This window comes from Hylobates moloch, unplaced genomic scaffold, assembly GCF_009828535.3.
Source record: "Hylobates moloch isolate HMO894 unplaced genomic scaffold, HMol_V3 SCAFFOLD_4, whole genome shotgun sequence".
Classification (NCBI taxonomy): domain Eukaryota; kingdom Metazoa; phylum Chordata; class Mammalia; order Primates; family Hylobatidae; genus Hylobates; species Hylobates moloch.
The window spans coordinates 35,961,978-35,973,414 of record NW_026652279.1 but is presented as its reverse complement, the minus strand read 5'-3'; the positions used below and the strand labels follow the sequence as shown (position 1 = coordinate 35,973,414).

Below are 11,437 nucleotides of genomic sequence, written 5' to 3'. Positions count from 1 at the left end.
CCTTTGACATAAGCAGCCTGGGCACCATGGACAGCATGTCGGTAGCAGGAGGCAGACGGGTTCCTGGGCAGAAAGGGGTGGGATCTTGTTGAAATCCCCACTTTGATCCAGGAATGGCCTGAAGCCTGGGTACCGGGCTGCCAGTTCAGGGTGGAGTTCGCAGCCCGGAGTGAGAACTTATGGTGCTTTTTCCAGGCCCACCCATAGCCACTCATGGACCAATCAGCATGAACTTCCTCCCTTCTGTGCCCATTAAAAACCCTGGACTCAGGCAGACTCACACTTGTTGGGACGACCTGCCTGTGGAAAACAGCTACCCACTCCGGGTCTCCTGAGAGCTGTTTTGTCACTTGGTGAAGCTCCCCTCTATCTTGCTCACCCTCCAGTTGTCTGCATACCTCATTCCTCCTGGAGGCAGGACAAGAACTCGGGACACGCTGAATGGCAAGACTCAAACAGCTGTAATACAAACAGGGCTGAAATATGCCTGCCGCTTGCCATGTTGCAGACGATGAGAAGGGGAGAAGAGCTGTAGCCCTTCTGGGAGCCCAGACCTTGGAGCTCCCCATGCCAGAGCTGTGACACCCTCTTTGGGGCTCTGCGGTTCCTGATGTCTCCAAGCTTCTGGGCACCACCATGTTCCCCTTGTCCAGATGTGGGTGACCGCAGTGGAAGCTGCCTGTGGTACATCTGATCCAGTTGCAGCCTTGCATGGAGCCGGTGCCTGTGCCAGTGCCTGGAGCTGCCTGCCCTGCTACAGCAGCTGGGGTGCCTGGCTGTGTGCAGTGGTTGGACCTCATGCTCACTCGCTCACATACCCCTCATTACTCCATGCCTGGCTCACCCTTGGCAGGTGTGGCATCCCGGGCTGGTAGCGTGAGCTGAGTGCAGCCTGCCAGGCTGAGTGTACAGAACAAGCCCAGTGGGCCTGAGCAAAACTCAGGCAAAGGCACCACTGGCCACAGAGGTTTCTGGCTGGAAAAGCAACACCTCAAGGATCTTGTAACACTGTGTTGGTCAAACCTCTTCAGCACACACGTTGCTTGGGTCTGAGCCCAAATGTCTGTTCAAATCAGTCCACCACTCACTAGCCATAGGGCCTAGTTAAGAAGCCTCACAATGCTTCAGTCATCTACAAATGGGAGTGGTATGTACTGCATCACTTATTGTGAGGTTATGAGTTTACACGTCAAATGCTTAGAATACAACCAGACACACAGAAGGTGCTTGATAGATCTTAGCTCTCATTACGTGCTTCAGTAGCATCACATGCTTGTCTTTTGCAGGACTTATCAGAGCTGGACTTTCAATACTTGTGTGATGTTGACTATTTCTCCTAGTAGGGACTTGAACCAGGGATGATGACTGCTTTGCCCACAAGTGTTTCCCCAGTATCTAGCCTGGAGCTTGGCATATAGTTGTGCTGAATATTCTCCAGTTGCCTCTCCAGATCTCTCCCCAGCCTCCCCTGGCTCTGTGCCCCAGGAGGCTGAAACCTCTGTGGATCGTCAAGCAGCTACCCAGTCATTGAACTTCTGGTTGGGTTTGGCCAATGGGAGACACTGGCAGGAGATAACAGGGTGGACAGAGAATGAGATTGGGATATTTATTTCCCTGGCTTTCTCTGCCAGGCCACAAGCTGATGTAGCTGTGTCTCTTTATTAGAGATCCCCATGCATCTCAGGAAACCACAATCCCAACTATTCTCCAGGACAGGTGAATGTCTGGTAGTGCCTGGCCCCAGGATGCTTCACCCCTTCTTCTGGTCCCCATGCACCTTCCTTAAACTCTGCTCAATTATTCCAGTTAATGTACCATGTCTTTCCTTCTAGAACATTGATACGAGAGGTTCTATATCAACATTTGTTGAATACATTAATAAATGTCTGTTTTACCACATGAAGATAATAATCCTCAGGTCCAAGCACGGCTACAGTTGTCCTGATGAATTAATAAGAGACAGGAAATGATCATACATTTTTTAAAGATTATGTTCTCGAGTAGTAGTTCTCCAATGTGGGTGTGCATGAGAAACCTGGAGGGCTTGTGGAACCCATATAGCTGGCTCTACTCCCAAGAAATGCTGATTTGGCTGGTCAGGCCAGGAGGTGAGGGATAATAATTTGCACTTCTAACAAGTTTTCTGGTGACATTGATGTTTCTAGGCTGAAGACCACTTTGAGAAATACTGCACTAGAGAAATGCCAGATGCTTTTGTTATTTATAGACCCCAAGCCTCAGGGTTGCATTAACTATCTTTAAAGACATAAAGGGTCAAGTACAATATAATCTGTTTTATTTTACACTTCTCTGATCATTGAAATCTAAATAGAGGTTTTTGCTAACAAACAAAAAGGAAAATAAAAAGACAGCAAGGACACGATTAATTGTGGAGTGCAGATGAAGGGTTGTACAAGGCCCCATCCTGAGGAGGCTGTACACCTTCTTGGCACAGCAGCAGTGTGGCCCATGGAGCTTGAACCTGGTGAAGACAGCAAGTAAGCCACAGCTCAAGAGTCCTGAGGCTTGGGAACAGAAAAGAGCTCCTTCCTGCTCCACCCCAATCTGGGTTGCATGGGCATGGAAAAGAGCAAACACACCCTGCAAAGCATACTGGACAGGCCTCTTCTTGGTAGCTTCTCAGGCCAGAACACCCTCCTCTCCACAAACGTGTGTACACTCGCACGCTCATTAAGCATGTGCACACATCATATTCACACATTCAAGCCATGCTCTTGATTTCAGGGCTCTATTGCGGGCTCAGGTATCAACCCCAGAGCTGAGGTGTGTGAGGGCTACCTTAGCAGACTCACAAAAGGCTACTGCAGAGGTAGGGGTCAACCATCCCAAGGACCTGGCAAGGGAGAAACTGAATTCTGTATCCCACTGATGTGAGAGGAAATTCTAATGAGCAAATGGGACCAGCGGGGCCCAGTTAGGGAGGTCCAGATGCCAGTTCTGAGATGTCGCCCAGCTCTGCTTTGCTCTTCAGTAGCCAGTCAGTGAGAAAGCAGAGTGCCAGGAGGCCAGTACCGAGCAGGTCCCCCAGCCCTGTAAGGTAGGGGATGCAGTGGTTGTCGGGATCCAGGGCCTGGTGCCAAGTCAGCCGAACCATCACTTCTGCCAGGTACAGCAGGATTGTCACCTGTCAGAAGGGCAAAGAGACGCAAAAGAAGACCCAATCAGAAAGCCAAGTACAGGCAGGAAGCACTAGCTGAGGCTCAAGGAGAGATACCAAGGTGGATCGTTGACATGTCAACCCCAGCCAGCCTCCTTCATAGAGCTTCTCTTGGGGTCTGAAGCCCAGCTCTGAGCTCAAGCAGTGGCTAGAGAGGTGACCCTCGTCTGTACTTTCCTAGCCTCCCTCTGGTGGGCCCTGCTTCTGGCACCCTGAAGGGCCAGTCAGACCCACTGCCACTCACCAGCTGGGGCTCTCTCTGCTGCGATAGGCTCCACTCATGGGACTTTGCCAAGATGTCCATTTGGGTTTGCCTGAGCCCTTCTCCCCTAGAGGTTAGGACAGTCAGCCCTTCCTCAAGGTGCCATGGGGTAGTCCACACAAGCCTGCTCAGGTCTCATGGCTCCTCAGTCCCTTGTCCAGGCTAACCCCAGCTCCTTCCTTCTCCCCAGATGGAGTCATAAGCTGCTGCTGCTCAGTACAACTTCTGGGATTTCCCTAATCCTACCCTTTAGGGTCAGGAACACCACAATTACAAATGCCATAAACCTGGGGAGATGAGAAAGTGCCAGTACCAGCACCACGCCCATAGAATTGTCCTCCAGTGCCCACAGTGCTCCCTGCAAAGGCCCCAGGCCCACTGGGGACCATCAGCCCCCTGCAGTCCAGGCAGACGGTGTGCTGAATACCTGCCCAACACAGGCACCAGCTTAATCTCCTTCACCATGCTCACTGCTGTCCAGCCCTGATCAATGTCTACGCATGCCTTGCAGCAGCACCCCCTGCAGGGGCGTGGCCCTGCCCACCCACCATTGGGGAGGCAGTGGATAGCTGGACCACTCATCAGCCTGTTCCATGGGAACATGCTTCATCCTCAGGGCTGCTCCTTTTATCCTGTGATGATGAATGTGCTGTGTGCAGTGTGTGGCGTGTTGTGTGCCGTGTTTAGCATGCAGTATATAATGTGAGGGGTGATGTGCAAGATGAAATGTGTAGTATGCAGTGCAGTACGTAGCGTAAGCTGTATAGCGTGTAGCATGCAGCACACACTCTGTAGCATGCGTGTGGCATGCACTGTGACATGCAGTGTGTAGTGTGTGTGGCGTGCACTGTGTGGTGTAGAGTGTGTGCTGTGAAGTGTGTGGGATGCGCTGTGTGGTGTGGAGTGTGTGGTGTGGAGTGGGTGGGATGCGCTGTGTGGTGTGGAGTGTGTGGTGTGAAGTGTGTGTGTTGCACTGTGTTGTGGAGTGTGTGGTGTGTGTGGGGTACAGTGTGTGGTGTGGAGTTTGTGGTGTGGTGTGGAGTGTGTGGGATGCACTGTGTGGTGTGGAGTGTGTGGCATGCAGCATGTGGTGTGCAGTATGGAATGGCCTCTGTATTTGACAAGTTGACTCAACTCCTGGAAGATAAGGACTGTGCCCCACATGTCCAGCCACCCCCACCCGCCTCCCTCAGCCTCTCACTCAGACAAGAGATCAAGCCTGCTGGCTGACTACACAGCTGCACACCTCTGCTGCTGCAGCCAGGCTTACCTGGATCAGGCATGCCAGCAGGTAGAGCACCACAAAGGTCTGGCTGTTTATGACTGACTGACCCTCCACCAGGTAGATGATGTAGAAGAAAATCAGATGGCCTGGGACCACCAGCAAGAGCAGGACTCGAGCTGACATGGAATTGATTTCTGAAAGAAACAGAACCAAGAAGGTCATGTGACCTGAAGCGAGGCCACTTTGGCATGTGACAGTCCTCAGTGAGGTATCCACACTCACTCATCCATTTATTCCCAAGTGTTCACTGGACACCTACTCTGTGGCAAGCACGTTCTGGCAGATGGGGATACAGTCTTTCCCCTTCCCCTCGTGGAGCTGATATTTTAGAGAAGAGAAACAAGAATCAAGTAAGCAGAAATAAAAAGAAGCAAGAAAGACTATTTCAAACTGTGACAAGTACTTTAAAGAAAATAAGGGTACAAAGAAGGGCAAAAAGCAGGAAGTGTGTATCAGTGGGGATGAGCTCCTGCAGATGACATTTCAGCTGGGATTTGAATTTGGGGGAGAGGAGTTTGAACAGAGAAAAGAGAACATACAAGGGGCTTAAGGAGGAAAAGAGCTTTGGGTATGGTGCTTCACTCAATGCAGCGCTGGTGATCTGGGGAGGGCAGTTGGCTCAAAAGGGGACCTCGGGCAGCCCCTTCTTCACAGCAGCCTCTGTGGCCCTGTCAGCACACCTGCAATGTGCCAGTGAGCCCCGGGTTTCCTTTAGATTCCCATGCTCTGAGTTTGAGACTTTACAATAAGTGTGACTGACCCTGGCCCTACCACAAACACTTTTTAAAATTCTAACATGAATATGATTGATTTCTCAAATGGAAATAGAGTTCTCATGAAAAGTAGGTCTCCATTTGCCTCTGAGTTAATATATGTATTTCACCAAAATAATAAAGAAAAGGAGAAAAAAGGTCACATGTAGCTCAAAGCTAGTGCAGAGGGGCAACAACATCTATTCATGATGAGAAATCAGACATGGAATAAAAGTATTATTTTAAAAAATATCAAAAAGAAGCAGCAAAATGATTGGAAGAAGCTGCTATTGAAAGTCGGTGTGAGAACTCAAGAAAATCTAGAGGAAAACCATGTAAACAATAAGAATTCAATAAAATGTTTAGGTGCACAACACAGAAAGTAACAGCTTTTCTATATACAAATAACAAGTTAGAAAATATAACAGGGAGTTTGACTTCTGAACAAATGGGGAAGACACACTTCGTCCTATTTCTCCCATTAAGTACAACTGAAAGCCCTAAACATTGTATATAAAACAAACGTAAGCAGATTCTGAAAGGCTGGCTGGGGACCTTGGGCTGCAATGAACAACGTGGTCGTGAGTCCCCTGAATTGTCCTTTTTCTCTTTATTTGCCTCACATATCTAAGACTAAGTCCTGGCCTCAGCCATCAAGAAATGCGGATACAAATAGACAAAAAACACTCCATAGGCTGGGCACTGTGGCTCACGCCTGTAATCCCAACACTTTGGGAGGCCAAGGCAGGCAATCACTTGAGGTCAGGAGTTCGAGACCAGCCTGGCCAACATGGTGAAACCCTGTCTCTACTAAAAATACAAAATTAGTTGGGTATGGTGGCACACATCTGTAATCTCAGCTACTTGGGAGGCTGAGGCAGGAGAATTGCTTGAACCAGGGAGGTGGAGGTTGCAGTGAGCCAAGATTGCACCACTGCACTCCAGCCTGGGCAACAGAGTGAGACCCGGTCTCAAAAAAAGAGACTCCATAGAAGTTTGATCTTTTTCGCCAAAGGCCAGGAAAGGGGAAGCCTGGCAGAACAGACAACTTTCAGACAATAACTACTCTATTCCAACAGACACCACAGGAAAAACTGCAGCCCCGACCTCATCAGGAAAGGCCTGGTGGGACCACCATCATCTCCTGTGGCTGGCAGGGTGAGATTCAGAACTTTCATCTCTACCCAGGGCTAATGGGGCCCCCACCTTGTCAGTGAAGCCATGTGGGGAGCAACAACAAGGCATCTCTCCCTGTCCCAGCCAGGGTGGTCTCAGAGGAGGCCTAGTGAGGAACCTAGATCGCACTGTGCCCAGCAATAACAAGGTGCTCCTCTTCTCCCAGGATAGCAATAGAGGCTGAATGGTGAACCCAGTCTTCCATCCCCACCTGGGCAGCAGTCCATCCCTTTCCCCAGCGGTGCAGTGTCAAAGGAGGCCAGCTAAGTAGATATTCAAATATGATCCAAAGTATTGTCACATAATACCCAAAATGTCTGGATTCAAATGAAAATCACTCGTCTTACCAAGAGCCAGAAAAATCTCAACCTGGATGAGAAAAGACAACCAACAGACAGCAGAGTAAGATGACACAGACGTCAGCATCACCTGAAAGCCATTCTAATGAAGCAACTACAACAATGCTTCATCGTGCAATCACAAACACACCTGAGACAAACAAAAAAATAGAAAGTATAAGCAAAGAAATAGAAAGTCTCAGAAAAGAAAAAGAAGATAGAAAGAAGAACCAAATGGAAATGTTAAAACTAAACACATACAATACCCCCAAAAGTCCCAGACAACTCAGTGAATAGGCTCAATAGCAGAATGGACAGGGCAGGGGAAAAAAAGGTCAGTCAACTTGGAGAAAAAAGTGATAGAAATGAGCCAATATAAACAAGGAGAGTAACAGACTTTGCAAAAACCAAACAGAGTCTCAGGGACTTGTGGGGCTGTAACAGAGGATCTAACATTCATGTCATTAGAATATCAAAAAGGAGAGTGCAGATGAAAAAGTGATGGCTTAAATTTTCTGATTTGACAAAAGATATAAATCCATGTGTTCAAGGAGCCTAACAAACCCCAAATAGGATAAACCCCAAGAAGTCCATACCAATACATATCATAATCCAACTCCTAGAAACTAAAGACAAGGTCTTGAAATATGCAAGAGAGAAATGGCACCATACCTATACAGCAAAATACATTGAAATGGCAGCTTTCTCATCAGAAGTCATGGAATCAGAAGGAAGTGGCACATTTTTCAAGTGTTTGAAAACAACTGTCAACACCAAATTTTATAACCAGTGAAAATATCCTTCAGAAATGTGCCAGCAGCCAACCCAAAAGACGGCTACAGGTAGTTCTTAAAACAGAAAGGAAATCCAAAACAATGTAACAGGAAAAAAGATCTAATTTTTCAAAGCCAACAAAAAGATACAACATCTCCAAAAGCTTCCAGTGGTTCTGAGTAGAATCCAGGCTCCTTCCTCAACTCCAAGGCCCTGTCTGATCACCTCCTTCCGGCCTCTCTGGCCTCAGCCTCCTTCATCCCCTCCTGTCCATTCAGCTCAGGCCACATTGGCCTTTCAGTTCTTCAGACTTGCCACACTCTTCCCTGCCTCTGGGCCTTTGCTAGACTGCACCCACTACCCTGAAAGCCCCTTCTTCTCTGGCCCTCCTCCTCCCAACAACACCCACTTGTCCTCAGGGAGGAGCTTCCTTATCCCAAGTGGATTTCCTCTAATTCTTTTGCATCGCACTCTGCACTTTTGCTGCTCGGTACCCACCATAATTTGTAATTACGAGCTCACTTGTGTTTATCTGCCCTTCTATACTGTGTACTCCAAGGCCAAGAAATCAGCTCTCCCTGTTTCACCACCAACCTGACACCTAGTGCCCAGCAGACATTCAATAAATAATTGAATGAAGGAATGAAGGAAAGGCAGGGCCGGGGGTCTCATTTCTGGGGCCCTGAAGGTGATGTGTGCCGAGATCAGCCCTGGCTTCAGGCATCCACTGCTACAAACACCAGATTCCAATGACACGGATATTTTCTTGTTTAAAGAAATGGCTATCATGGCCTCTGAAAGACATGATACCCACCTGACGTGCAGAAAGTAGAACATGGGTTGGGCCAGAATTTCTTCATCTGGAGGGGCAGGACGCCAGGTGCACTCCACATGTGCAGGTAGGTTGAGATTCGGCTGGTCTGAATGGCCACCAGATTGCCACCAACACCTACAAGGAGAAAAGGAATCTGTTTTCCCTTTCTTTACACCAGTCTCTAAGTTGTATCCCTTATTTTAAGTTCCCTTCCTCCAGGAAGCCTTCTTTGGTTAATTCAGTATTTCATTATCTTTTCCTTTCCTCCTGCTTGACTACAGATCTTGTTTGGCAGCAAGTCAGGGTGGCCCAGAGCTTGTGAGTGAGGTATCCAGGGAGTAACTGCATCACCTTGACTGCTGGCATCTCTTAAGGTGAGGGGAGTGCGGGTGTAAAGTAGGTTCTCAATAAATATTTGTTGGCTGGAGCGAGGATGGGAGGGAGGGGATCCAGGGACAAAGTGAGGATGAGGGGAGAGTGGATAGAAAGGTGTGTGATAAGGCAGTCTGGATAAGTCAGACCTCAAGGCCACAGGCATTGACAGGAACCAGACTACAGCCTGCAATATCTCAGAAAATGAAAGTGATTTTTTTTTTTTTTTTCACTCAAGGTGAGAAGGAGAGAAGAGGAATGAAAACAGTGGATAAGAATGAGAGGGGGCCGGGCACGCTGGCTCATGCCTGTAATCCTAGCACTTTTGGAGGCTGAGGTGGGTGGATCATTTGAGGTCTGGAGTTTGAGATCAGCCTGACCAACATGGTGAAACTCTGTCTCTACTAAAAATACAAAAAAAAATTAGCTGGGTGTGGTGGTGCACACCTGTAATCCCAGCTACTCAGGAGGCTGAGGCAGGAGAATCGCTTGAACCCGGGAGTCAGAGATTGCATTGAACCAAGATTGCGCCACTGCACTCCAGCCTGGGTGACAGAGCGAGACTCTGTCTCAAAAAAAAAAAAAAAAAAAAAAAGGAACGAGAGGGAAGGTGAGGGGAGGAGAGAGATGATCACAGGCAGGTGGCAAAGCAAGCATGCGGCAGGAGACATGCCTGGGACACCTCTCATGGCTGTGTGGCCTGAGAGCTTTGAAGAAAAGACGTTGTCTGCTGTGTGATTTCAATTTGTGGTGCTAGGTGAGCCCCTCTCTCGGAGCTCAGTTGTCAGTGCAAACTCCCACATTCATAGATGCTTTGGGTGTGTGCCCAGAGCAAGTGGCTTTAGGGGAAACAGGATGAGCGGGGTCATGTGTAGATTGACAGGGCATAGAACACAGAACCCTAGAGGCAGAGTCATGAGGCCCAGAAAACCATGAGGACATGCGGTCTCCAGGAACACCAGGGCTTCCTGCTGAGGCCCCGGGATCCCACGGGGTATGAAAAAGGTTTCGTGCTCTGCCAGGGCCAGATGGCCCAGCTGACAAAGGCCATGCTGAGCGCTCCTTCTGTGGGGGCAGATGCGGGGGGGCGGGCTGATGGAAGGTGGGGATTCCCCCATCCTACTTTCTCAGTGCCATGGAGAACTCTCCCTAGCTGGGCCAGGTGTGCACCAGTGACCTCTGGGGCAGAGGCCAACCACATAGGCTGTTCTAGAGGATGCAAACAATTGTCTTCAGGCAGAGGACTGCTGCGATCTATTCTGCTTGGCCCATACATAATTTTAAAAAGGAAAAAAATCTCAAATTAATTGGTACTATTTGCAAATTAGGCCCTTAATACAGATTCCCAGCTTCTCTTCTCAAGTCAGCTGTGGCAAGTCTGGATCTACACTCTTCCAAGGCAACTACTGGCTGGAGCTGGACAGGCACCACGCTGTTCATATGAGAAATACATTCTGCAGCTTGCCCCTGCCATTCCTCACTGTCTAGCTGCCTGGCCTGCGTGATTCATGCAGATTGTTTGAGTGGCCACTGAGGGCATCCGAGTTGGTGACTCATCCCAAAAAATCACTCCAATGTAATAAGCCCTCTGTTGCTGTCCTCACTCACAATGTGAAGGCACTTTGGCACTGTTGGGGTGAGGACACGCAGGGTAGCCCACTGACATGCAAGGAACAAAGACATGGTCCCCTAAGGGAGCAAGGGAGGAGGGACACTGTGGACATGCAGGGGCTGCCTAGGAGCCTCTGAAGGCTGTTTCTTCAGTCCCTGCAGGCCAGGGCCTGGGAGCTAAACTGGACAAAACATGTTTTGTTCTTCTCCTAACTGATCACTTCCATTTACAGAAACTTATCAGACACCAGACACCAAGCTAAGCTTTGGTTAAAAGAGGGGTCATCCACACAAACCCCACAGGGTGTAGGCCTAGGAGGTGAGTATGTGCAGAGAGCCAGGTGTCAGACGGCAGGGAAGGGGGAGATCAAGGCAGCTGGGAAGCACAGTCCTGGATCTGTCTCAGGAACTGCTGCAGTGCCCAGAGTGTAGACGTGGTATTTGTTACAGTCTTAATTTTTAAGAAGAAGAAATCCAGATTTTTAAGTGTAAATATCTGAGTTCTGATGTCAGCAATGAATCCAAAAAAGGAAAAAGAAAAGCCACAAGAGCCAGCGTCCTGGTTCTGAGGGCCATGCTCAATTGGCAGGTGCCATTGAGGCCGGAGTTTGACTCAGTGCCTGCAAAGCCTGGAATTCGGTCCTGTCAGGAGAGCTCATGTCCTGGGGCTGCCTGTGAGGAGCCGGGTCTGAGCTGCTGTGAACAGTGTGTGGGGCTTCCTCCCCAGGCTTCTTCCAACTGAGAAGACCTGCTCCGGCATCCCTGTAAGGCAGTGGTCTGTCCATGGCTCAGCTGCCCAACTGCCTGTGCGGGCCTGGTGCTGCCCCTCTGAGGTCTGCTGTTCAGGTCCAACCCAATCCTGTGGGCCAACCCAA

General features: G+C 49.2%; 1 protein-coding gene across 9 annotated transcripts in view; it reads right to left on the bottom strand.

Annotated features, from left to right (window-relative positions):
* Positions 1-2,274: 2,274 nt before the first annotated feature.
* SLC41A3 (solute carrier family 41 member 3) overlaps positions 2,275-11,437 on the bottom strand; it is an 88,049-nt gene continuing 78,886 nt past the window's right edge. For 8 of the 9 annotated variants that reach the window (XM_032149924.2, XM_058437389.1, XM_032149928.2 and 5 more), the window contains 3 exons: positions 8,580-8,714; positions 4,711-4,859; positions 2,275-3,145 (listed from right to left, as the gene is read on the bottom strand). In XM_032149924.2, coding sequence (XP_032005815.1) covers positions 2,936-3,145; positions 4,711-4,859; positions 8,580-8,714 — 494 coding nt within the window. In that variant the 3' untranslated portion in view covers positions 2,275-2,935. The remainder of the gene's footprint in view (positions 3,146-4,710; positions 4,860-8,579; positions 8,715-11,437) is intronic. The other variant, XM_032149929.2, reaches the window with a different exon arrangement.